Here is a 26,267-nt window from a genome sequence, read left to right on the forward strand (position 1 = left end):
AAAGAAAAAATCTTTATTCTTAACATTATTTTGGAAAACAGATCTCTATCTTGTTCAGCTCAGAAAGAATCAGTTAAAGTGGCCCTAGTAGGTATAACATCAATGGAACCTCAAGGAATGTAGATAGCCCAGGGTTCTCCATCAATAAAGTATCTAGCTTACTCCCCTCTACAGACATCACTTTTTGCCTTGGCAAGTAATAGATCTTAGACAAAGCTGGCTCTTTATCCTTAGATATAACTAAAACTTCATTAAGATATTTCTTGAACATTTCACTAGAGGATATTAATCTTGTAAAAGGAAAATTAAAAAAACAAATTTGCAGATCATATTCAATTATCCTACAACTCCAACTGTTCGTGAATAAATTAACTGTCCTTTACATATGATGCTCCAGCATTCTGTAAAGATAATACTTGAGGTTTAAGGGTAGCTAAAGAACTTTTGAGCCCTTTTAAATGAGTCTCATGCTCAAGTTTGGACCTGGAATCAGAAGCAAAATTACAGAATTGGGAAACAGTATAAATCAGGGTTTTGTCTGGCTTTGCAACCATCCTCCAAACATCCGCAATTGTCACATTAACAGGCTCTTGGATAACTCTGAACTCAACAGGCATAATCAGAGACAGCCGATGGAATTGGAGCCTGAGCAGGTGAAGGGGAAGCTCCAACAGGTCCTAACACTGTAAATGAGTAAGGAGTAAACCAATGGACTTAAAAATCCCATATCCAGTAGAAGAGGAAGAAACACTGTGGTGTCTCTCTCATTGTGTGGTTTCTCTACCTCTGAAGAGAAATCTGTTGGTTGAGGAGGCGGCGGCGGCGGAATATCACCTAGACTTAAAGAGACTCCCAACACAGAAGACTCAAGATTCAAGTCACATAAAGAATGCTCACCAGATCACTGAATGTGGTTTTCCATAGGTCCCCAAACAACGCCAGTTGCTGGAGAAGATGTCAAAACTTTCCTTTTCCTCCCCATCTGGGCATAGGGGCATGCTCCTTTGATTTTCAACTTCAGTTGTGCACCAGTGGCTTAGTGCTACAGCGCCCCAATTTAAATTGTGAGAAAAGAGCGCAGTCTGATGACCTCACTCTTCAGCTTGTCAAGGAAGGGAAGGAATATTGCATGCAGTACCACAGCCAACTACCACTGAGGTAGGAGATGGTACCCACCGATGGTAAGGCTCACAGCGTTGCTCTTGATCCACACTGAATCATTCCCCCCTACTTTTAAATCTTAACACCTCTCTATAATAAATACACTTCCTGTAGACACTTATTTGTCATGTATGTTTATCTTGACTAGACTGTAAGCTCTGTTGAGAAGGGACTGTCTCTTATGTGTACTGCATATGTACACATATGCAGTGCACTGCATATGTGTAAATATGTGTACTGCATATGCAGTACATATGTACTGTTGAGAAGGGACTGTCTCTTATGTGTAATGCATATGTACACATATGCAGTGCACTGCATATGCAGTACATATGTGTACTGCATGGGGCGGATTTTAAATGCCCTGTGCGCGACGGCGCGCACAGAGCCCCGGGACGCGCGTAAGTCCCGGGGTTTTGTAAAAGGGGCGGGGAGGGGGCGTGTCAGGGGCATTCCCGAAACGATGCGGCGTTTCGGGGGTGGGCCCGGGGGCGTGGCGCCGGCCCTCGGACCAGCCCCTGGGTCGGGTGACGGCGCGCCAGCAGCCTGCTGGCATGCGCAGATTTACGTCTGCTTTTAGCAGGCGTAAATCTGCCAACAAAGGTAAGGGGGGGGTTTAGATAGGGCCGGGGGGATGAGTTAGGTAGGGGAAGGGAGGGGAAGGTGGGGGGAGGGCGAAGGAAAGTTCCCTCCGAGGCCGCTCCGAAATCGGAGCGGCCTCGGAGGGAACAGGCAGCGCGCACTGGGCTCGGCGCGCGCAGGTTGCACAAATGTGCACCCCCTTGTGCGCGCCGACCCCGGATTTTATAAGATACGCGCGGCTACGCGCGTGTCTTATAAAATCCAGCGTACTTTTGTTCGCGCCTGGTGCGCGAACAAAAGTACGCAATCGCGCACTTTTTTAGAATCTACCCCCATATGTACACATATGCAGTGCACTGCATATGTCTTGTTGTGGTATAGAAAAGTTAAGTAGGAGTAGTAGTAATTCTGCTCTGTTGTTAGCCTACTTTCTGAAGGAAAATAAGGCCAATAAGATCGCGTATCTCTCTGTGTATGTGTCTCCCCTCCCAAATAACTCTTTTTGTTTGGTGTCCTGTTCACATTGAATTTTCAGGACATGCCAGGGGGACAAGGACTCTGACAGGGTTGGATTTATGCATATGTGTGGACTGCGGATGCGAGCATGAGCATGTCCAAGAAAATAGGTTCCTTTAGTTCTTGTGTTCCTTGACACAGTTTTGCTGAGCAACCTGGCTCTCAGCTCTATCCCCACTCACTTTAATTAAACTCTTCTACTGCAATCATATTGCAGGGTTGCCAGGAACAGTCCTGCAGAAGAGACGGGGAACATAGCTCCTCCATGTAAAAATTGCAGATGTCACTTGTCCACAAGGGCCCAACATAAGAAGCATCACAGGATGCAAGAGGCAAAAAATGAATTCAGGGTAAAATCTGTGCTTAGTTGCAGAAAAGAAATGTCTGCCAAATGTACATTAATGAATGCCTTAATTTACAATTTAAATAATATATGCTATGTAGCATTCTCTTATGTATCACTTGGAAATAAACTAACTGGAAGTCACTGGTATTATGGGACAGTACCTTCTGGTTGAGTTAAATCATATGTATTACACTAAACTAACTGTCAGAAATGACTGTGGTAAGTTGCAGTTAATGAGTAATAATGTACTGCAACAAAGATGCCCTATTGCTCCAGATGTTCAAAACAACCCAAAAGAACTTTCAGATCAGTGTGTGGGCTGTTCTGATCCATGTCTAATTAGTTCCATTCGCAACATGTGAAATGTATCTGGAACAATAAAGCTTCATTTTCACTCCACATGGAACTTAAGGGAAAATAATTTTTAAAAATAAATCTGAGCTAAAAGATACATTTGCTATTCAATTTTTGCATCTTACAAAATTCTTTTTAGCCTTTCACAATATTATCTAAAACAGCTGCCCATGATAGGTAAAATTGTTTTGCATGCTGAGAGCTACAGAGCTCAGCGCTACAAACTATGAACTGAATACACTTTAGGAAAACAGTCTGACAAAAAAGCTCCACAAAATACGCCTTTTGAGTTTTTCCATCCCCTCAGGTGGCTGGGGGTTAATTGAAAAGTGTGCAGTGACACATTGTGACACTTTCACTGTCTCTGGCCAGCCAAGCAGATGTAGAGGAGACAATTCATGATCCACTTAACTTAAAATATATTTTGTATAAACTCTATATTGTTTTATAATCGTGGTGTAGAATTGTGAGAGAGCAGATTTGTTAGCAAAGAACATACTTGGCTAACAGTGACTTGCTGACTCTAACACATTCCAGTCCAGAAATTAATTGTACGTAGGACACATGGACTGTTTCTTAAGATGTGAAAATAGAGACACTGAAGCCGTGATGAACCATGCATGGAATCTGCCCAATCTGGGCACTGTTAAGGTATAAAGAAATCTGGAGCTGTTCAAGGGGGCTGTGTCTCCTTTGTAGAGTGCTCCTCTGGAAATGCCTGCACCACATGCCTGACCTTCTCTTGGCCGGCTGTAACTAACATCCACTGAAAATGTTTCCGGAGCTTTCCCTTGGCTGAGGTCTCAAACCAACAGGTGCTGGTGGAGATCAGTAAGCAAGGTGAGTGTTCCACAAAGCACTGCCAACAAATTGGAGGGAAAAAATAACTTTCAATATGAGTTCCAAGACTCATGAAAAAAAAGCTTCTGCTGAATTTTCTGAAAGTATTCACACTTCATACCTGTAACAGGGCTGCAAACACCTACGGGGGAAATGTGACTAGACGCCTGCAGTATAAGCCATGTCACCTCTGGGATAGAAGCAAGGCATAAATTATTTATGGGCTGCGTGGAATTTGGCAAAAGAAAAATTAAAGAGGCAGTGTAAAGGAGTGTATGGGAGACAGTCCTTAAAAGCCCGGGACCAGGCATTTAGCCTGGTCCAACTTAAGCTACAGTCAGGAAGGAAGTTCTGTTCTGAGGTTGTTTTCCTCAGAAGGGGCATAAGAAGCTAGGCCCAGTGAGAACAGGGAATCCTAGGGAAGAGAAGGAAACCTAGGGAAGGTCAATACTGACTAGCTGGGCTTGATGAACCCTTGGTCTGACCCAGCATGGCAATTTCTTATGTTCTTTGCTATGATCTACATTGTTGTCTCTTATCTATTGAAAACTACTAAGGTAAGCAGAGATGTTTCTGTTTTATTTTTCTGTAATTAATAAAAAGACTATGAGAAAACTGCCAGAGTCCTGCCTGAGTCTGTTCTCTTGCCCACCATAGATCACTCATGGTGTCACATATGGTGTTTGCCATGGGATTTCTGCGCTACGCCTGGCACAGGCAGAGAATCACACCTAAAAAAAAAAGGAAAAAAAGAGAAGAAAAGTTTTTTCCCCTTTTCCTGGGGCCTTACTGCAGCTGTGGCCAGGATATTATTTTACAGCAGGCTAAAGAGTGTAGCTCCGCCTGGAGAAAGGGATTGATATAGTGAGTTAGAGTTGAACAGGCAGTTTCTTTTTCCTCCTGAGGGAAAGGAAACTTCTGTTGTGCATGCACTCCTGAACAACACAGGTGTTATGGCTGCCGGCTGCCCACAACCAGCAGCCGCCACTTACCGCCGCGGTGCTGTTCCTCCGGGCTTGGGCATGCGAGCCGCGGCAGCCAGCCATTTCCAGGGCTCCTCTTCATAGCAGGTCCTGTTGCCGCTCGGGTAGGTCTCCATCTGCGCTCCTCTGATGCGCTCGCAGCTCCCAGCATGGGCCCCTTCCTCGCTGAGCCTCTCTAGGCACACGCGGTTGTTTTCCTGCCTGATTTAAAGGGACCACGGCAGGAAACTGCCGCAGCCCCTCCTGCTGACCCCACCTGTCCTTTTCCTATTTAAGGCAAGGTCTGGCTCACAGACCTTGCCTTGGCTTCTTGCTTTTTAGGTCCTGTATCCAGTTTCTCCACGGAGGATATCTTCTGCGCTTGACTGGTGACGTTTTGGAACCGGATATATGCTTGGACATCTTGACTACCCAAACTGCCGCCTGTCCTGACCTACACCTGGAATCGTGTCCACCTAGACTGCAGCCTGCCCTGACCCTTGCCTGGTACTCCACCTTCGAGCACTGCAGCCTGTCCTGGTCTCCGGCCACCACTACACCTCTGCCTTCTTGCCCATCCTCGGATCCACTCCTGGCATTCATCCAACACCGTTTCCTCTTCAATCAGAGACCCCATGTAAGTCCAGCCGGCCCCTGTACCCAAGGGTTCAACTACTAAGGTAAGCAGAGATGTTTCTGTTTTATTTTTCTGTAATTAATAAAAAGACTATGAGAAAACTGCCAGAGTCCTGCCTGAGTCTGTTCTCTTGCCCACCATAGATCACTCATGGTGTCACATATGGTGTTTGCCATGGGATTTCTGCGCTACGCCTGGCACAGGCAGAGAATCACACCTAAAAAAAAAGGAAAAAAAGAGAAGAAAAGTTTTTTCCCCTTTTCCTGGGGCCTTACTGCAGCTGTGGCCAGGATATTATTTTACAGCAGGCTAAAGAGTGTAGCTCCGCCTGGAGAAAGGGATTGATATAGTGAGTTAGAGTTGAACAGGCAGTTTCTTTTTCCTCCTGAGGGAAAGGAAACTTCTGTTGTGCATGCACTCCTGAACAACACAGGTGTTATGGCTGCCGGCTGCCCACAACCAGCAGCCGCCACTTACCGCCGCGGTGCTGTTCCTCCGGGCTTGGGCATGCGAGCCGCGGCAGCCAGCCATTTCCAGGGCTCCTCTTCATAGCAGGTCCTGTTGCCGCTCGGGTAGGTCTCCATCTGCGCTCCTCTGATGCGCTCGCAGCTCCCAGCATGGGCCCCTTCCTCGCTGAGCCTCTCTAGGCACACGCGGTTGTTTTCCTGCCTGATTTAAAGGGACCACGGCAGGAAACTGCCGCAGCCCCTCCTGCTGACCCCACCTGCTGACCCCACCTGCTGACTCCAGCGGGGTCTCTGCTTTATCCCGGCCTCGCCTACCGACGGTGTGGACCTGTGCAGGCTTCCCCCACAGGTGGTGCCAACTCCACCTCGGACGAGGGGTCCACCTCCCAGAATCATAACAACAGGGCCCTTCAAGAAAATATCTGTGTTATTGTAGCTGGTAAGCTAACATGGACCGAGTAATTCAGACCATCACTGAAGGGCAGCAGCAACTCCAGAAAGGGATTCAAACTCTACTCAAACAGTTTAAAAAGCAACAAGGGGTGCTGACACAGATTGCCCAAATAGACAGGCTGATGCAATAAAACCTGCGGGAGAGCTGGTGCTCCGAGGCGAGCGCCAGCTCTCCCAATGTGCGCACCTCTCCTGGGCGCATGATTTTGTATTTAAATTAGGGCCTGTGCTAATTAGGAGGTGCTAGCGACACTAGCGCGTCCCTAGCGCCTCATTAGTCGGAAGCAGCAGCTGTCAATGGGTCCAACAACCGATGCTTAATTTTACCGGCGTCGGTTGTCAAATCCGCTGACAGCCATGGTTCGGAAAACAGACGCCGGCAAAATTGAGTGTCTGTTTTTGAACCCGCCAACTGGCGGGCAGATTTTTTTATTTTTGGTGCCTCCGACTTAATATCACTATGATATTAAGTTGGAGGGAATTCAGAAAAGCATTTTTTCTTCTTTTCTGTACACTTTCCCGGTGCTCTCTAAGGTTAACGCCTGCGTTAATTTCTGAGAGTAAAATGTGTGGCTTGGCTGCACATTTTACTTTCAGTATTCCGGGGTAATAACTAATAGGCTCATCAACATGCATTTGCATGTGATGAGTGCTATTAGTTTTGGGGTGGTTGGCGCGCATTTTCCATGCACTATTACTACCCTTTACACTATAAGGGGTAATAATAGCGTGTCTAAAACCCACGATCAAACAGGGGCTAAACAGTGTGCTTGGCTGAGTGCACCGTTGTTTATTGGCCTGAATGCAAGCCACCACTACCCAGACAAGCACCTCACCTTCTGTTCTATTTAAGATGAAGTCATGTATTCTTAAAATATTTGAAAGAACTGCCTGCATGACCGGCTGGCCACAAGTGACCTGGACCACGCACCTGGTAAACCTACTTACCGGCAAAAACCAAGTGGCCTTTCAAACCGTCAGTCCATAAGAACATAAGATATGCCATACTGGGTCAGACCAGGGGTCCATCAAGCCCAGCATCCTGTTTCCAACAGAGGCCAATCCCAGTCACAAGTACTTGGCAAATACCCAAACATTAAATAGATCTCAAGCTACTATTGCTTATTAATTAATAGCAGTTTATGGATTTTTCCTCTAGGAACTTATCCAAACCTTTTTAAAACTCTAGCTATTCCAATGTCATAACTGCCATCTTGGAATGAGTGAGTTACATGACTGAAACATACCAGCAACAGTTTCGAAGGAACACCCTACAGCCCAGGAAAACTCCACAAAGTTTTTTCCATCAGTTAAAAGATGCCAGATGGAAGTGGTTACGGCCAGAGATGAAAACAGGCCTTGAGGTAGCCAATCAAGTTCTTCTGGAGCAGTTCCTGAACAGGCTGGACTGGCCCATGCAGAATTGGGTGTGTCAGCACCCAGGGCTCACCCTGGAGAAAGCGTTGGAAGTGTGGATGCCTTCCATTAGGCCCAACTGATGCCAGAACTGGTGGGGAAGCTAGAAAAACAACCCACACAGGCTCATCACGGCAGTGAGAGTGCAAGACCCCAGTAATAGTGCTCAGAGCAGGAGAGCTCTGGTTCTGTACTCAGGTTACAGTGACCAGGCTCCCCAGCTTGATTCAACTGAAGAAGGAGTGGTAATTTGGCCAGAGATTGCCGATACCAAGAAAGCAAAGCCATAGATGTCAACCTAGTAACACAGCCAGCACTAGAGATTTAAGTGTACATCAATAAGGATAGGCCTTCAAAGCAGGGATGATCAAAGAGTTGCAGGAGGAAAGAAGCCTCTGAGGTACCTGTCTACCTGCGTAGCAAGAGTCCGGATACTTTCTCCTTTTGCTCACTTTGTACTTTGAATGGACACGAGGAAGAGTCTTGCCTCTATAATAAAGAAGAGAATGAAGAAACCTTTGTAGGAAGTGATAAAAGTTCAAGAAGAGCAGGACCGGCAGGCATGCTCCTACTGTGCGGCAGAAGACCATGCTGTTGAGGACTGTCCATGGCTTGAATATCTAGAATGGAAATGCAAGCTAGCAAAGATCCACAAGGGGGAGTACAGTCAAACACAAGAAGGGAACAATGAATCCTTTGTGGGAGCTGTTGAAGTTAATGCAGAGCAACTCTCGCAGTTCTTCCATTGTGCAGTGAAAGAGCACATTGTCAAGGACCACTTAAAGATAAAGAATGGAAGCATGAGTGGGCACATATTTTGCGAAGATGCAAAGATGTAATTTGGTGGATGGTCCATGGTTGGGACTTTTGGACTTTGTGAACCCAGTTGAGCTGAATAAGATGCCTACCCAAGCTTTGGTAGATTCAGGGTGCACAAGAACACTCATTCATAAAGACTTAGCCCAGAGAAGGCAGATCAATTACAAGAAAAAGGCATCACTTGCCTGTATACATGGTGACCAGCAGCAGTACCTAACTGGTTGGGTTCTGCTGAAGACTCCAGTGGGGCAAGCCTTTATGGAAGTGAGAATACTTCCCGAGTTCCCAAGTCCCATGGTTCTAGGGTGAGATTGTCCCCAGTGTGGGGCTAGCTCATGGACAGATGAGCCAGCCCAGATGGCTTCAAGATATGTTCTCTGGAAGCTTGTCCATGGGGCGAAGTACACAAACCACAGAGACAGCACCAGAGAAGAAAATTTGAAAGGTTCCAGTAGTTAGAAGCCACTTTGGACAGAAGTTCCCAGGGAACAAAAGAAGAGGGGGCTGGCTTTGTGGGAAAGAGGCCTGCCATGCACTTTACTGTGTCAAACTTGCAGGGTGGTAGAATTCTCCAGGAGTTAGGCTGGATAAAGGTAGATGCTCAACCACATAAGGTCTAGCTGAGGAGGAGGGTATGTAAAGTAGTGTACAATAGACCCTTCTTAAAAGCCCAGGATCAGGCATTCAGCCTGGTCCACCTTAAGCTACAGACAGGAAAGGTGTTCTGTTCTGAGGGCGTTTTCCTTAGAAGGGGATAAGAAGCTAGGCCCAGGGAGAACAGGAGACCCAGAGAAGAGAAGGAAGCCTAGGGAATGCCAATACTGATTAATTGTGAATTGCACTGCTGTCTTTTTGCTTTTGAAAATTGCTAAGGTAAGCAGAGTTGTTTCTGTTTTATTTTTCTGTATTTAATAAAAGGTTTATGAGAAAACAGCCAGAGACCGCTCATGTTGTTACAGGCAGCCGTAATATCCAAACAAATGTTTTTAGATAATTTAAATTAAAGAAAAAAATACATTGATTCCCTTTTTATGTTCTGATTCTTATTTCATTTCTGGGGTGATATTAGTGAATATATTGTTTGGAAGCTTCCCTTGGTTGGACTACATCCCACTTTCATGATTCTAAGTAAACTGACACTGATGGGCTGATGCTGATCAGAACCTCATCCAGATATCGCAATGGTATTTATAAATAACAGAAAAGAAAAGCTGAGGAAGGACAGTTTTTAAAAACAGAGCATGTGGCTAATGAAAGATGGATGGATGCCTTTTCAGCATAAAAATATAATATTTAAAACAATGTCAGGAAAAAGAGAAAAACAGAGAAAAGAAAGAAGACCTAGGAATAAGACCAGAAGAGGACATGGTAGAACCAAGAAACACACAGCTTTGTACTCTAAGCACTAGGGGCTATTAACATTGTTATGTATTAAGGTCCTTTCGCATTAGTGTTAGAGACCGAGCTACTTAATTTAAACAATATTTTCAGAGTTCCTTTTTTTTATTTTATGAGACTGGTGTTTGCTATTAGCAAGCAACAGAAGTAGCTTTTGAGCCCTATTTCTTGGTCCTTGGAGTAAAGCACAGCTTAGGCTGGAAGTCTTGACTGACTTGCTAACTAAGTTAAGCAGCGGGAAAGGCAGCAGTCTATCGCCTTGGCTCTCAACAGGAGGGGATTACTCAAGAGGGATTTCAACCTAAAAAATACTCATAATTAGGAAAGGCACACAAGCATAATTTCTTGTTTCCTTCAGATGCACAGCATGCGTTGGACCAAGCAAAGAATCACGATGCTGCCAGAACACTCAGCTTGAAGATGGTGGTTCAGCTTTCTAGAGAAGGGAAGGAACGGTGCTTTAAATGGCAAGTTAATAGTTTAAACTTAGTACGGCACCAAACTCTCTGAAGACTGCAAATTTACCATTTACTTTTTCTCTCCCAGCATAGCACCGAACGTGTACACAGCACTGTAAACATATGGTGCCCTTTAGCCATTTTCCCTGTGGTTATCTTGAGTATACATATATATATATATATATATATATGTAATCAGCTTTTGGTAGGAATTGTGTTTCTAACAGAACTATAAAAAATGCTGATTATGGGAGCACTCATCACCTCAAAGATAAATCCTCTGCTGGGGTATTTTTCATCTTATCTTTTTGTCTGGTGTTTATCTGTTGTGTGCACATCTGAAGACAGGGCTGATATGGTCTCCAAAACTCAGGCACATCCTTTTTTTTTTTTTTTTGCTGGACCAATAAAAGGCATCACCGTCTCCAGAGACTCCTATTCCTTATCTGTTACCTTTTCATGCAATCTGTTTCAAGCAAATGGGGATGAAAGCCAGGATCCTGGAGAGTTTTGAAATGCAATATGCTGACAAGAGATGTAATACTTAACCAAGAGCTTCTGACTGCTGGGCCTTCTGCTGACCTAGGCTATAGATGTGTGTGCATACATTGTCAGAAAGACAAAAGCAACTTTGATGATACCCTTAGTCCTGAATTTGAGAGGGTTTCACCGACTGTGTACAATTAAGGGAAAATTAACTTTTTCAGGGAAGAGATGGTTAATCGTTGCCCAGACCGAACAATGCACAATCCTTTTTTTTTTCACCCGAGCTTCCTTTTGCTGTAATTTGCTGTGGTTTAATTCTAGTAATATCCATTCTGTTGTTGTGTTTATTACCTGGAGCTATATGCTTCTCCATGAAGCCGTTTCTCCAAGAACCACGGTAGTGAAGAGGTAGCAGAAACTTGCATTGAGAAAGCTAGACGGTAGGCAATGAAAGAGCCTGCCTCAGCTTTCTGGCCAATAAGAAAAGTCCGGAAAACATTTGTTGAAGGGAAATCCCCGTCTGTGCATTCTTATACATGAATATCTGGTACTGGCTGGTTCTTTCTGCTGATAAAACTCTGGTCAAACAAACTTAATATAAGTCTAGTAATGCTACAGTAATAGTAGTGGTAAGGTGGTCAGCAGACTCTCTGAACTCAGAGAGGGCTTTATTCAACCTATATTTTCTATATTTTTATCACATGGTGTCATCCGCTATGAAGTCCTAAGGCTTCAGTGACATAAGCAGGATTTCAAGTCCCAGAGTGCTTTATACACAAAAGTTGAAAATGAAGGGCTGGATAGAAATTTCTCATGCTTACTGAAAGGCAAATCTTAAAAGTTAGAAGATGGTGAGCTCCCGCGCGGTGAAAATTTCACCCTGCAGAGAGGCTAAATCTAACTGCCTAGTTCCACTAGGAGGATTAATTTAGCTGCTCTAAACATGGACAATCCCCGAGGCGTTCCTGGGGAACTAGGGAGAGGATCTAGCTAGCTAACACTGATTTAATCGCCAGCAGGCTAAATTTAGGTACTTAAATGGCAGCCCTAAATCTAGTTTTAGGTGGCTAGAATTAGACAATTTTCAGCTACAGTCTAGCCAACTAAGTCAAGCACTCAGCAGCCCTTTGAAAATTGACTTCTGGGTCATCAATTTCATCTATTTAAAAATGTGTTAGTACATATGTAGGGGGCAATACATGCAGTTCATAGTGATATATATAGTGATATATATTTCAGCTGTATATATTTCCATATATATATATTTCCATGTATATTTCCGCTGACTATAATCCATGTTTCTGTACTACTAATTTATTGTTTTATGTTAATTTATAGTTTGGAATTTTTGTTAACTTATGGTTTGATTACTTAATTCTGTCCTATCTTCCGACATCCATGTTTTTACTCTCCCTGTTTTAATGTAACTTCTCATTTCCACTTATACGTTAATTGGTTTTTTTCCCCTTGTTCTAATGTAAACCGGTACGATAAGACCTGGTCTTGAGTGTCGGTATAGTAAAAGAAGTTAAATAAATAAATAAATAAATATATTTCACAGGAGTGCCACCGATCCTACAGTCACAAAATAAGCAATGTTCTTTCTCTTCTTTTATCTGGTCTTCACTCTCTCTTTTTTTTTTGTCTAAAGCTATTTCACGCCTTCGATGTATGTATTTATACTATTTATTTGGAACAAAAGATGTGCACCTTTTAGAATAATCGCACTGCTTATTTATAAACGTTTTCTCTCTTTAATGCTACCCATTAGTACATTCTACTGTATTGTTGTCGCATACCTGGCTGCTGCAGGCACCGTTTTCTAAAGACTGTTAGAACCCATGCATTTATCTTCTGAAGAATGAAAGAAAATCTCAATAACAAAAAGATTTTTGTTTGCCAAACTGATTAATTAAAAACATTTTGGCGAGTCGACCTGGAGGCTGTGGGTAAGTGCTGTGCATTCCCATGCGGTAGGCCCCCCCTCTTCAATCCCTAAGTGGGATTTTTCGCTGCCTCTGTCAGGGGGCTGGGGGTACTGTGGAGGGCATTTTTTTTTTTTTTTTTGCAGCCTTGTCTGTGGGGGGAAGGGATGCTGTCAAAAGTCATCACACTATGGTGATAAAAGTGGCTGGATGTAGGGCCTATGACTGCCCTGGTGCTTGGACCCCAGATGAGGACAGGACTAAACGTACAAAGGAGCAGAACGAAAACTGCTGGGTCACTGCCATTTTGGCAGCAAATGTTGCTTTTCTTTCAACTGATATCAGTGCCAGAAAAACAGGATTGCAAATGGTTGCCTTCCCAATGTTTCGCAGGAAGCCTCGCCCATGAGCCTCAACCCTTCTGGGCTGAAAGGATCAGGACTAGAGATGACGATGTTTTCCAACCCATCCAAGTCTTCGCCTTTCTCAGCAGACTGTTAGCTATAGCGAGATTCCAGTTAGTGCCAGGCTGTGATGGGTGGATTTAGCAATGCGTACACTGGTCTACCGGGAAGTACACTAGGAAGAAAAAGTCATTTCAGACAGGCCATCAAATCTTATTACAGGTCGCAATGACTTCTGGGAACAACTGACTCAAGTCAATTTCAAAGCACTGGCCTGTGGAGGCAAAAGTCTCTGTGGCCCACTGTCTCCATAACTTAGGGGGTTATTTTCTAAACGTTTATCGCGTGCGTTAGGCCCTAACGCACGCGATAAACCCCTACTGCACGCGAAAAGGGGCTTTTCGCGTGCGATAGGATGTTAATTAGCTGGAGGGGAGGAGTCAGGGCGGGGAGGGGGAGGAGTCGGCTGTGCCACAGCGCTGCCGGCGATAATGTGAGGGACATTATCGCCGGCAGTAGCGCGGCAAATAGCGCCACCTTTTACGGTGGCGCTATTTGTGCAAAAGGCTGCGGCTGGCGAAATCACACCGCTGGGGTGTGCTGCGGCCTTTCGCAGGCCCGCGCCCCCCCTCGCCCCCTTTTTCACTGGATTCATCATGCTGTGAATGGGTGTCACAAAAATGATACAACTCAGCACCTCAAAGCAAGTAAGGACAGAGAAGAAGACATCAAAACACTTTTAGTTTTGTGACAAGCTTCAAAGAATAATGACAAAATCTAACTGAACCACCTATGGCAGTTCCTTAATGGATCCTTAATGAACATATGACACAAGAAAAATAAATAACAGAGATAAAAAAAATAAAATCAATAAGAGAAGATGCAAGAACTTGGTCCTTATGGCCATTTTCCTCCTGACTTCGTTCACCTAGTTGGTGGCAAGAAGAGACATTGAAGAAACAGAGATATGAGAAAGAAACAGCAGTACAAAATCAGCATGGAGATCAGAGGCCCACGGGCAAAAGAAAAAGAGTTAAGCACATTTTCTAAAGTCTAGACTTGCTCAGCCTTAGTGCACTGTGGGCCGATGACATAACGACAGCATGACAGGAGGCTTTCCTCTGTTTTACACAAAGACAACAGAAACAAAAGAAGGGTGACCATACAGTACCTTTCACTACCTTATCCAGATAGTGAGCTGGGGAGATAAAAGACAAGACATTTAGGGTAGGACTGAGTAAGTGCAGCATGGATCATGCAATGAGGCTCTGCAGGCGCTACAGAGGGGAAAGGGGTTAGGAAAGGAAGAAAACACGGAACGAGAGCACCCCAAGACAAAGAATGGAAGAAGGTCTGCCCCCCCATCTACAATCCCATGCCATGAATAGGCAGACCATGGACTAGTGTAGTGGTTCTCGACCCAGTCAGGTTTTCAAGAAATCCATAATGAATATGCATGGAGTAGATCTGCATGCAAATCTATCTCATGCATATTCATTGTGGATATCTTGAAAACGTGACTGGCTGGGTGTGTCCCAAAGACTGAGAACTCCCGTACTATTGGTTGTTATAAAATTCCTCCCAGTTAATGATGTGATCTTTAGCTATTTTACTAGGATTCTGTTGAGAAAAGAAAACATCTCCCATTGATTTTTATGAATATTCATGGTTTCAATTTTATGACTTGGAAAAGTCTGCAGGAAGCAGATGGGAGTGCGCTGATGCAGTACCCTTTTCTGTGTTAGACATTTGAGAATGACTTTAAAACTCAGGCAGGTCTTACAAGCGGCTCTCTCTCGCTTGGGAACACAGCTCATCGAGTTTAATCATAAATAAGTTTAATCATAAATACACAAGGTGCTAGTCAAATTAGATATAAGCATCTTCCATAGTCTGTATTAAGTTCTCAATAAAGTGTTATGACAGTGGTGGTAAAAATTTAAACATCGTTCTATTAAACTTGCAGGCTTGTTTGATGGAAGTGGAACATTTTACCTATGCAATAAAATAGGATGAGCACAGTATATTGAGAAAAGTCTCTTATTTGCATGTGCCTGCATTTCATTTTGCTCACTGGTCTTGCTGCTCCTAGTACTGTTCCTCAGAAAAAGTAATATGTTTGTGTGATCCAGGATTACAGCCATATTCTTTGGGACTGACAGAGGAGAGTGGGGGTTGGGGGTCTCTATTTTCAGCAGTGGGGTCATCTTTAATCTTTTAAGTAGGGGGGGGACTGCCTGGATGGGCCTTACAATGCAGGTTACCTAACCCAGACATCTGTTCCTTGGGTCACGAGTAAGCCAAGATTCGTTATTACTGGGAGGAGAAAGTAGCCCCTTACTGGCCTGCTTGGGTTTTCTAATTAATTGACTTTGGGTCAGATGTGCAAACATTTTTTGCATAGTACATTTGGCCACTTACATTGCCACTATCAATCAGGAATTAAAGAGCCAATCATCACAAGAGCACAAGCCCCTTCTCATAAATAGGCTGCACCATTCAAATTGTTTAGTCTATTGGGTATTTAGGAAACACTTCTGTGTTTCCAAAACATCCACAGTCTATAAACGGTCCACTTTGCATTCCACCATCTTATCTGGAGGCACTCAAGTTCTGAACTAGAATGATAAATGTAAGCCTCTGCATCCATTTCCCAGGAAGAAAGTTCACGACTGTAATTAGAAAAAAGCCTAGGACAGGAGAAGTCATCTGCCCATTTAATATGTAATCCCTGCATCAGCAAGATTTAAAGCAACAAGATCCCCTTTCTCTGGTAACAAAAGGCAGCACAGACTGGTGCTTTGAAAGATATCAAGTGTCTCTTACTGCTTTTCCTACCCCCATGGAAAATGGATGGAAATGCTTTCTCTTACAGTATCATCTCTGTTTTTCAACATTACCTGCATGCGTGACAATGTTATCAAAGCATTATGTCAGCAAAGGGATTGCATTTCTCAGTGGTGAAGCAGGCAGGATAATGACACTGACATATAAGGAACAATTTCAATACAACATGCAGGAAAATTACACCAGGACAAGGGGAATGCTTATCACACACTTAATGTAATTCCAAGTGAATGTCCTTTCATCTGCGCCAGTATTACAAGCTCATTACTTTTCTTCTCTGTCACACTATGCAATTTTTCCTTGACGTTTATAACTTTGCCCAATCATTTTTACATTCTCTGAATTTATCAGCGGAAATGTTTCAAGAAGTAAAGCATGCAGCTTCAGAAACAAGAGCTTGTGTCGAAATTAGGATATCAATAAAACTGCTAGCACACAGATATGCAATGCATTTATTAAACCAATCAGACCATGAAGTGCTACAAATCTGATAAATTAGACAAACAGAATTATTCTATCTCCCTTATTTTTTAATAACTTTCTCTAGATCTCTTTCCTCATACAGCAGGAAGGGTGCGCACTGCATGCTCATAAACCATGCGCACGTGCATTTCTGTACGCTATTCCCACATAGCGTGCATTCTTACTGGGAAACCATCTCACAGGGTATCCGGTATTTCAATGTTCTCCTGATACCTAAGCCAGGGGGTGCTCAATCCGGTCCTTCTCCTCCCTCTTCCAAGTTGAGTTTTCAGGATATCCCTAAGGAATGCGCATGAGAAATATTTGTAAACCCTAGAGGCAGTGCATGCACATTTATTAGAGATATCCTGAAAACTCGACTGGCTGGGGAGGTGGGCATCACCAGGACTGGTTTGCGTGCTCCTGATGTAGGCCAAATGCTGAAGCGACTTCCTGTGGCTGGGACAGCAGGAGACCACTCCCCTCCACTGCCTATGTTCATCTGCCAGATTTTGCCACAAACAGGCCAATCCAAATAAAGCAGCGTGGAGAACGGGCGCTCAGTATTGAGCACCCGCTTACCTAAAGTGCACCTAGCCACCTCTCCTGGCGCGTGATCTAGTATTTAAACGAGGGGCCGCGCTGCCAAGGAGGCGCTAGGGACAAATGTGTGCCCTTACCACCTCCTCGGCAGCGGGTGCACCAGAAGAGGTCGGCTGTCGGCGGGTTAGGAAAACGGACGCTCAATTTTCTGAGCGTTCCTTTTCCTAATCCGACTGTCGGGACGCTTTTTTTTTTTTTTTTAAATATTCTATCCTTATTGTTCCTCCGACTTAACATCTCCACGATATAAAGTGTTTTCTGCTTTTCTGTACACTTTTTTTTGGGCTGTTCAGAAATAAACGCCTGCTCTGGGCAGGGGTTGTGGACGTGCGTCCAACCACAGGTTAAAGAGGGGTGCTTGGCCGGGGCGCGCTGTACTGGATCGGCTTGAGAGTGAGAGCTTCAGTTCTCTCTCAGCAGCATCCTCAGGGCCCGGGCAGCCCAAGCAGAGAGAGCCAGAGGTGGCCGCTGAACTGGAACTCAAGGCTTTTCATTTGGCAGCTCTGAGTGTCAGTCAGCTGGCCATCAAGCTGACCAGAATTACACTTCCAGTGTAATTAAAAGACCATTCTTTAGAGGCTGCTTGGCAATGGAAATGGGATGAAAAAGAATGGGATGGGTAAATGCCCAAACAATGAAGCTGCAGGGACTACCTTCAAGTGCATTTTTTTTTTTTTTGGCTGTGCTGGCATTTTCTCTAAAAGCTAATATTTCTTTTCAAGGAGAAACGATATTGGCAAAGATTTCTTAAGGCCTGTGACATATATAGTTTTATGAAGCATTGTCAAGAATACAAAGACTCCAGTAGCAGCTGTGGCTCTTGCATGATTTTTCTTACTGTTTGTAGCCCAGTTGCTATAAGGGGTACCTGCTCTGTGGTTTGCCTCTCTTTGTACTGATGTAGGCCCTCCCTAGGTGTTCTAAGTGAAGATGCGGTTTTCTTGGCGATGATTTTACGGTTTGAGCCTTTTTTGTTTGAAGAATGAATCACTGACAGGCACTATTCCTTGCTCCTCCAGCTCTAGCTTTCCGACAACTACCTAATCTGAAGCAAAAACTGGTGAGAAGCGAGCTTCAAACAAACTCAAAGAGAAGAAAATGTCACTAAACCCTGCAAGACACCGCACTGCAAACTGTGCCAGCGCATTATCACAGGGCCCCACAGCTGCTCCTGACTTTTTTTTGTTTGTTTGTTTTGGGCCATACAGGACAGACTGGCAGCACACATGGATCACATTCAGGCTCTTGGATTGCCCAGTGCAGAGAGGGGGGGCGCTACACTGGTGACATGTGCCAGACGCAGACAAGATAACACATCACAGAGAAGAGGAAAGTGACAGTCCTCTGAGGGAACATTTTTCCATGCCAGACAACTATACCAATGACCCCCTCATGACTAGGATGCTAAAAGGGAACCAGAAAACCACCCAAGAACGTAAGACACTTGAAAGTGAAGTGATAAAACACTTTAAAACAAATCCAAAGGGCTTTAACAGGGGCATTCCGAAAACAAATACCGCTATGGTAAACTAGATTGCAATTTATTTGTATACTCGGGCATTATCATCTTAGCTCTTACTGCACGGACCTGACGAAGGAAGAACAGTTCTTGAAAGCTAGTATGTTAGCCTAGCAAAAAGCTCTCACCTATGATTGTTTGTTGAACTACATTTGCATACGTAATCACCACACTACATTATCCACTGATAATAAAAGTGGAGGACTAGCCTGCTGGTTAGAGCAATGGGCTTAGAGCCACAGCAGTCAGGGTTCAAACCTCCTTGCTATGGAATACTTTTTTTTCCAAAAGAAATATGGTTTTACTCTTACTTTAAGCAATAAATGATTATTTTATGATGCCTTGAAAAAGCAGGTAGTCAAATGTCTATTTAGAGGAAAAGAGTACGGACGTTCTCCTTTAAAATACTTGTGGCGGTGCTGTACTTCCCCTGGTTTCTACTTGTTTTAGCAATTTGATTTTATTTAAACGTTTATAAGGAAAAGTGCAATGGATGAGCAAAGTTGTATTGTCAATTGTGACTTGACAAGTTCAACAAAAATGGTGAGCTCAGAATTATATTCATAGAAGGTGAGTGGGACCTGTTGCTTCCTTTTGTCATATTAAACCTGTCCTGGTATCCTACTGATCCTTTTATTCAATCGGATCTGTTCTGCCTTATAAAAATACTTATCTGTTCACCAAACGAAAGGACATTTTGTCTTGTTCCCACAAAAAAAACCAAAAAACAACCGTATGTCAGAACTGAAATCCCAGAACAAAGGCGCTCATGCAACACCGAGCTGAACATATTCAATTAAGCATGCCCTTTCTATTTCATTCTTTCTTTTTTTTTTTTTTTAAATTATTTGCTTTCTCCCTACCAATGGTGCAGTGCTCTCCATTCCAGCCTGGGCTGCATTCACACTTGCCGTCCCGGCATGTCCCGTGCTCACTGCAGCGTGGGTGACATGCCCGCTGATCACAGGCGGAGCCCATCCAGCCCTCGTCACAGCGGCAGGTGCCTCCGACGCATATGCCATGGCCGCCGCAGTCCGCTGCACAAATCTCTGTGGGAGAGGAGGGAGAAAAAAAAAAGGTGGGGGTGGGTGGGGGGAAGATGGGGAGGAGGAGGGGGAAAGAGAAAAAGAAAAAAAAATTCCAGATGTTATTGTTGAAAAGAAATCCAGCCACACTTCGCTACCTCACTTTGAGGAGAATGAAAGGAATTCCTGCAGCTCATAGCACTAATCCTTTGTGACAATAAGAATCAAATAAGTAGATTACAAAAAAAAAAGAAAAAGAGAGGGAGACACACACACAAACAAGGACTCTAAAGGTCTGCCTCAATGGATCCAAAGATTTGCTTTTTAATTCAATCACACTTCTAAAGCCTTTGTAACAGCCCAAATCCGATGAGGGGAGACTGGAAGGGGGGTGGGGGTGGAAGAGGAAATGGAGAAGGCTCTTCCAAGGAACGTTAACCAAAGTCAAATGTATTTATTAAACACTCATCAAGTACGAAAACAATGGAGGAATAAATCACTGGTATTAACACTAAAGAGTCATAAAGTCAGATGCCTATGGCTTGGGCTAAGGTTTTCATTATGGTTGACTCTGTCTTGGTAGATGCGCATAAAGAACATTCTGCGTCTGTCTTCTCGAGGCACCTGATGGGCATCTTTTGTCGCTCTCCTCAGAAACTCCTTTTTTATGCCTTCAGTCAGATCCGGCGCATTGTACTCAGCTCTCGGATTAGCTTTGAGCCAGTACTGCAGCTTGAACAGTTTCTGTTTCACGTCTGCTAACCTGTCACTGTACACCTCTTAAAGAACTCAGGCTTGGAAAATACAGAGAAAGCCTCTTATCATGAACTTCTGTTTTGCTACAGAGAGCTTGTGATGTCAATGGAAACCAGCTTAACGTTTTCTGCATGAACTCGGAGCTGACACCCTTCAAGCCTCCCCCTCCCCCCACCCCCCGTGTAATTTGCATTTTACGGGCATTTCCAATTCGAACGTCCACAGAATGGGCGTAAACCGGACAGAGCAGATGGGTCTCATGCTCCTTACCCGCCACCATATTCTACATTTCTAATGTATCTAAATTTTCAATCATGGATAATTCTTGATCCATTGGATCGATGTTAAATATTTACGAGTAAACATACACAATATGTGAGGATTAATTATGTCTTAACATTTCATCCGTTTGTTTTTCACCTTCAGAAATTGGTATCAGACTGCGTGCTCAATCGCTTAGGCTCTTGCCCTATACAGGGCTACAACCTCTTTCATGATGGCAATGGCACTAGAATAGTAACTTCATTTACCAATTTCACTAATGTACTCTTTTTATTATATATACCAATTTTTAACTTTTTAATCGTTTTAAAATTTTTTACTTATCTTGCCAAATTCAAGACAACCTCTCCGCACCGTTGGAGATGGACCAGAGGCAGCGCTGGAGATGGACCAGAGGCAGCATGGATTCACCAGAGGAAGATCCTGTCAGACAAACCTGATTGACTTTTTTGATTGGGTAACCAAGGAATTGGATCGAGGAAGAGCGCTCGATATCATATACTTGGATTTCAGCAAAGCTTTTGATACGGTTCCGCACAGGAGACTGGTGAATAAAAAGAGAAGCTTGGGAGTGAGTGCCGAGGTGGTGACCTGGATTGCAAATTGGTTGACGGACAGAAGACAATGTGTGATGGTAAATGGAACCTTCTCTGAAGAGAGAGCGGTTTTAAGTGGTGTACTGCAAGGATCGGTGTTGGGACCGGTCCTGTTCAATATCTTTGTGAGCGACATTGCGGACGGGATAGAAGGTAAGGTTTGTCTTTTTGCGGATGACACTAAGATCTGCAACAGAGTGGACACGCCGGAAGGAGTGGAGAGAATGAGACGAGATCTAAGGAAACTGGAAGATTGGTCGAAGATATGGCAGCTGAGATTCAATGCCAAGAAGTGCAAAGTCATGCATATGGGGAATGGAAATCCGAATGAACTGTATTCGATGGGCGGGGAAAGGCTGATGTGCACGGAGCAGGAGAGGGACCTTGGGGTGATGGTGTCTAATGATCTGAAATCGGCGAAACAATGCGACAAGGCGATAGCTAAAGCCAGAAGAATGCTGGGCTGCATAGAGAGAGGAATATCGAGTAAGAAAAGGGAAGTGATTATTCCCTTGTACAGGTCCTTGGTGAGGCCTCACCTGGAGTACTGTGTTCAGTTCTGGAGACCGTATCTTCAAAAAGACAAAGACAAGATGGAGGCGGTACAGAGAAGGGCGACCAGGAAGGTGGAGGATCTTCATCGGATGACGTACGAGGAGAGATTGAAGAATCTAAATATGTACACCCTGGAGGAAAGGAGGAGCAGAGGTGACATGATACAGACTTTCAGATACTTGAAAGGTGTTAATGATCAAAAGACAACGACAAACCTTTTCCGTAGGAAAAAAATCACCAGAACCAGGGGTCACGATTTGAAGCTCCAGGGAGGAAGATTCAGAACCAATGTCAGGAAGTATTTCTTCACGGAGAGGGTGGTGGATGCCTGGAATGCCCTTCCTGAGGATGTGGTGAAGACCAGAACTGTGAAGGACTTCAAAGGGGCGTGGGATAAACACTGTGGATCCATAAAGTCAAGAGGCCGCCAATGAAGAGTGGGTGACTCGCCAGAATGAGGGCTACTGCCTGGAGTCAATACCCTTATTAAATAAACATACACATGCTTACTGTGACTCCAACATCGCTCTAAGCTTCAACAGCAAGAGGAAATGTGGAAAAAAGGATTCACACTCACAAAGAGGGGAGTAGCTGGCTTGTTACGGCGGTTACTACCCCAAATCAAATAAGTCTGATACTTCACTTTCAATGCATATACAGCATAGTTCTCTGATTCAACGGCAGGGGAGAAGAAAAACCGATACTTCACACATCCAGCAGAGCTCTCTGCTTCAACGGCAGGGGAGAAAATGAGGGTTCGCACTCACAAAACGGGGAGTAGCTGGCTTGTTACGGCGGTTACTACCCCAAACCAAATGTGCCTGATACTTCACTTTCGATGCACATCCAGCATAGCTCCCTGCTTCAATGGCAGGGGAGAAGAAAAATAACCAATAAGGGCTGTATAACATAGGCTGGGTAAAACAAATAAGCATGGGTGTAGCCTGCTTATTGCGGCGGCTACTACCCCTAACTAATCAAGCTAGATATTTCACTTGGATGCAGCTCCATCACTGCTCTCTACATTAAAACTGGGGGTGGAAGGGAAATAGAACCAAGAGCTAAGAGAAACAGATAAGTATGAGAGAAAAAATGTGTGAAGCTTGCTGGGCAGACTGGATGGGCCGTTTGGTCTTCTTCTGCCGTCATTTCTATGTTTCTATGTTTCTATGTTTGTGTGAACTTGTCCCGTAAATATCCAAATCAACTGCCTGACAGGCAGTGCTATCAACCAATATGTGTGTGTGACTGCTTAGCACACACAATACAGATTTTACAGGCATTTACGGGCTTAGCAGTCACACACACATATTGGTTGATAGCACTGCCTGTCAGGCAGTTGATTTGGATATTTACGGGACAAGTTCACACAACGGTGCGGAGAGGTTGTCATGAATTTGGCAAGACAAGTAAAAATTTTTAAAACGATTAAAAAGTTAAAAATTGGTATATATAATAAAAAGAGTACATTAGTGAAATTGGTAAATGAAGTTACTATTCTAGTGCCATTGCCATCATGAAAGAGGTTGTAGCCCTGTATAGGGCAAGAGCCTAAGCGATTGAGCACGCAGTCTGATACCAATTTCTGAAGGTGAAAAACAAACGGATGAAATGTTAAGACATAATTAATCCTCACATATTGTGTATGTTTGATTGCATTGAGTGAGGACAGTAGCCCTTCAATTTTGTCATTTAAATATTTACGAGTAACATGTTTTTAGGCAATAATAAATATTTGCATTTAGTTAAAAAATTTAATTAGGGCTCCTGTTTTTTGCATTTTATTATATTTTTCGATGATTTTGGGAGGACTCACCACTAGAGAAGAAATTTACTAGAAAGTTTAGTTAAGCCATAAGAGGTACCACAATAAAAAGTTATCACAGCCTGCAAAGAGTTGTGAAAGATATATTTTACACCAGATTAGTAAAAAGTGTGGGGCAGATATTCAAAAAAAGATGAGCACCTAAATTTAGGCCTTTAAATTATATTCCTAAGTTAGGCCCCTATTTTCAGGGACCTAAGTTTTCAGCTGAAAATTCACATAAATATAGGTCCTAAATTTTGGGCTGCTGTTTATTTTCCTATATTTAGGGACCTAAATTAGGTGCCTAGTTCTAAAAATCAGTGCTAAGCTCCTAACTTTGTTTTCCCACCCTAACTCCACCCCCCTAGCCACTCACGTTTTAAGCTCCTAAATTTAGGATCCTAATGAAATTAGGGGATCCATATTCAAAAGCCATTCAGATGGTTAATAATAGCTGTCTAAATGGCATACCCGGCAATATTCAGCCCTTATCCTGCTAAATTCTAGCTGGGTAACTTTTGCGGGTGCACATTAACTTGTTTTAAAATTACCATCCCTGTTTTAGGTGAACAGAGTCCTGGGCTATTTCACTACAGCTATTTATGTGCATAAAATCAGATTTTATACATGTAAATGGCTTTCAAAAGTCAGCTCACAGAGGACAATGTACTAAGGGGTGAAGAGTTTTGCAGCTGGGGGACCATGCATGTAAATAAAAGCAAAATACCCCAAAACATGCAGAAAGGCTGGTGTTTCAGGCTTTTGTGTATTTTTACGCACATAGTGGCTATTCCCTAAATAAACTTGATTAATAGCCGTTAATGGACTTCTCCTCCAAGAACTTATCCAAACCTTTTTTGAATCCAGCTACACTAATTGCACTAACCACATCCTCTGGCAACAAATTCCAGAGCTTTATTGTGCGTTGAGTGAAAAAGAATTTTCTCCAATTAGTCTTAAATGTGTTACTTGCTAACTTCATGGAATGCCCCCTAGTCCTTCGGTTATTCGAAAGTGTAAATAACCGATTCACATCTACTCGTTCAAGACCTCTCATGATCTTAAAGACCTCACAAGGGCTATCGGTGGAATTCGAACTTTACATAAGAACATAAGATATGCCAAACTGGGTCAGACCAAGGGTCCATCAACTCCGACAGCAGCTATTCCAAGTCACAAGTACCTGGCAAGTGCCTAAACATTAAATAGATCCTGTGATAATGTCGGCAACAAGCAGTGGTTATTCCCAATTAATTAATAGCAGTTTATGTTCTTCTCCTCCAGAAAGTTATCCAAATCTTTTTTAAACCTAGCTACACTAATTGCCTTAACCATATACTCTGGTAACAAATTCCAGAGCTAAGTTGTGCCTTGACTGAAAAATAATTTTCTCTGATTCATTCTAAATGTGTTAACATGCTAACTTCATGGAGTGCACCCTAGTTCTTGTATTGTCCAAAAGAGTAAATAACCATTTCACATTTACCTGTTCAAGTCCTTTCATGATTTTATAGACCTCTATCATATCCCCCCTCAGCCATCTGTTCTCCAAGCTAAGCAGCCCTAACTTCTTTAGCCTTTCCTCATAAGGGAGCCATTCCATGCTCTGTATCATTTTGGTTGCCTTTCTCTGTACTTTCTCCAGTGCAACCGTATTTTTCGAGATGCGGCCACTAGAATAGCACACAGTATTCAAAGTGCAGTCTAACTATGGAGTGATACAGAGGCATTATGACATCCTCTGTTTTATTTGCCACACCCTTCCTAATAATTCCTAACAATCTGTTTGCTTTTTTGACCACCACAGCACAGTGAGCTGACGATTTCAATGTAACATCAACTATGATGCCTAGATCTTTTTCCAGGGTTGTAATTCCTAATATGGAATCTAACATCATGTTACTACAACATAGGTAATTTATCCCTATAATCATCACCTTGCACTTGTTCACTGTTCACCTTTATTCACATCTTTTTTTTACCCCTTCTAAAAAAAGAGTTCCTTTGGGTAAATCCATACTGGCTATGTCCCATTAAATCGTGTCTAATCTATATGTTCTGCGATTTTATTCTTCATAACAGTTTCCAAAATTGTACCCCCTACTGAAGTCTTCCTTGGTTTTTTAGTCTGTTGCTCTATCTACTTGGCAAGTCTGGAATGGATTTTGGAAGAGTAGTTGGAAACTACAGACACACTTCTGACAAAGTGGACTCTTTTCCTCAAAAGATTATGCCTCAGTAAATTGGTTAGTCCATAAAGTGCCACTGGCCTCTTTGTCATTTTTACATACATATAGTAATGAGATGTATAACTATATATAGACCAAGTCTCTGTTCAAATACAAAGAATAGTGGTAACCTAGTGTTTGAAAATCAGCTGGGTTTGGGTGGGCTGAAAAGCAGATGCATACATTAGCCACCCTACTGAAAATTTATGCCTTAAGCACTTGTAAATAAAAGATTCATGTAGAATAGTTCTGTATTGTTTCCATGAACTATAATCTATACTGCTCAGTGATTACTCACAAGTCTGTGTATTTCTGATCCCTGAGAAATATGCATGTAATAAATAGGACATGAACCTATGTTCA

The 26,267-nt window shown here is 43.3% G+C and overlaps 1 protein-coding gene across 1 annotated transcript in view; it reads right to left on the reverse strand.

Moving 5' to 3' along the window:
- Positions 1-26,267, reverse strand: part of TENM4 (teneurin transmembrane protein 4) — a 954,015-nt gene that overhangs the window by 288,192 nt on the left and 639,556 nt on the right. Inside the window, exon 13 of the mRNA XM_029602209.1 lies at positions 19,519-19,704. Coding sequence (XP_029458069.1) covers positions 19,519-19,704 — 186 coding nt within the window. The remainder of the gene's footprint in view (positions 1-19,518; positions 19,705-26,267) is intronic.

This window comes from Rhinatrema bivittatum, chromosome 5, assembly GCF_901001135.1.
Source record: "Rhinatrema bivittatum chromosome 5, aRhiBiv1.1, whole genome shotgun sequence".
Classification (NCBI taxonomy): Eukaryota; Metazoa; Chordata; class Amphibia; order Gymnophiona; family Rhinatrematidae; genus Rhinatrema; species Rhinatrema bivittatum.